Source organism: Eimeria mitis, genomic scaffold, assembly GCF_000499745.2.
Source record: "Eimeria mitis Houghton genomic scaffold, Emh_scaff951, whole genome shotgun sequence".
Lineage (NCBI taxonomy): Eukaryota > Apicomplexa > Conoidasida > Eucoccidiorida > Eimeriidae > Eimeria > Eimeria mitis.
In genome coordinates this window covers 12,303-12,899 of record NW_013577026.1, presented here as the reverse complement: position 1 = coordinate 12,899, position 597 = coordinate 12,303, and the positions used below count along the sequence as shown (strand labels likewise).

General features: G+C 63.3%; 1 protein-coding gene across 1 annotated transcript in view; it reads left to right on the top strand.

Annotated features, from left to right (window-relative positions):
* EMH_0025990 (uncharacterized protein) overlaps nucleotides 1-597 on the top strand; it is a gene marked incomplete at both ends in the record, with an annotated part of 8,060 nt that overhangs the window by 1,764 nt on the left and 5,699 nt on the right. The window contains one exon of the mRNA XM_013502553.1: nucleotides 3-597. Within this exon, the coding sequence (XP_013358007.1) occupies nucleotides 3-597 (595 nt within the window). The remainder of the gene's footprint in view (nucleotides 1-2) is intronic.

The following is a 597-nucleotide window of genomic DNA, read 5'->3' as shown; positions in this document are numbered from 1 at the left end:
AAGGACCGCAGCTACTAGATCCGCGCCATGCGACCCGAGAAGAGCAGATGCTGCAACAGCTGCATGCAAACGAGCTGCAGCTGCAGTGGCAGCAACAGCGGCAGCAGCAGCAGCAGCAGCAGCAGCAACCTGGGGCGGAGGCCACACAGGAGGTGGGCAGCACTGGTACGGCTCAGCAGCAGCAGCAGCAGCAGCAGCAGCAGCAGCCGTTGCTCCCCCTTATAGATGGAGTCAGAGGCAGTCACACCAGCAGTAACCACAGTTCGAGCCAGAACAGCAGCAGCAGCAGCAGCGGCAGCAGCGGCAGCAGCAGCAGCAGCAGCAGCAGCGCCGGGGAGGGAAGCCTCGAAGCAGAGCGTGTGGGCCTGGAGGCTCTGCAGCATCATCGAAGAGATAGCGAGCAGCAGCAGCAGCAGCAGCAGCAGCAACAGCAACAGCAACAGCAGCAGCTGCAGCTGCAGGCATCGCAGCAGATTGAAGGCGATGTGCCCACCACCCCAGAACAACCCAACTGGCACAGCAGCAGCAGCGAACGCTGGCAGCAGCAGCAGCAGCAGCAGCAGCAGCAGCACCAGCAGCTGCAGCAACAGCAGCCGG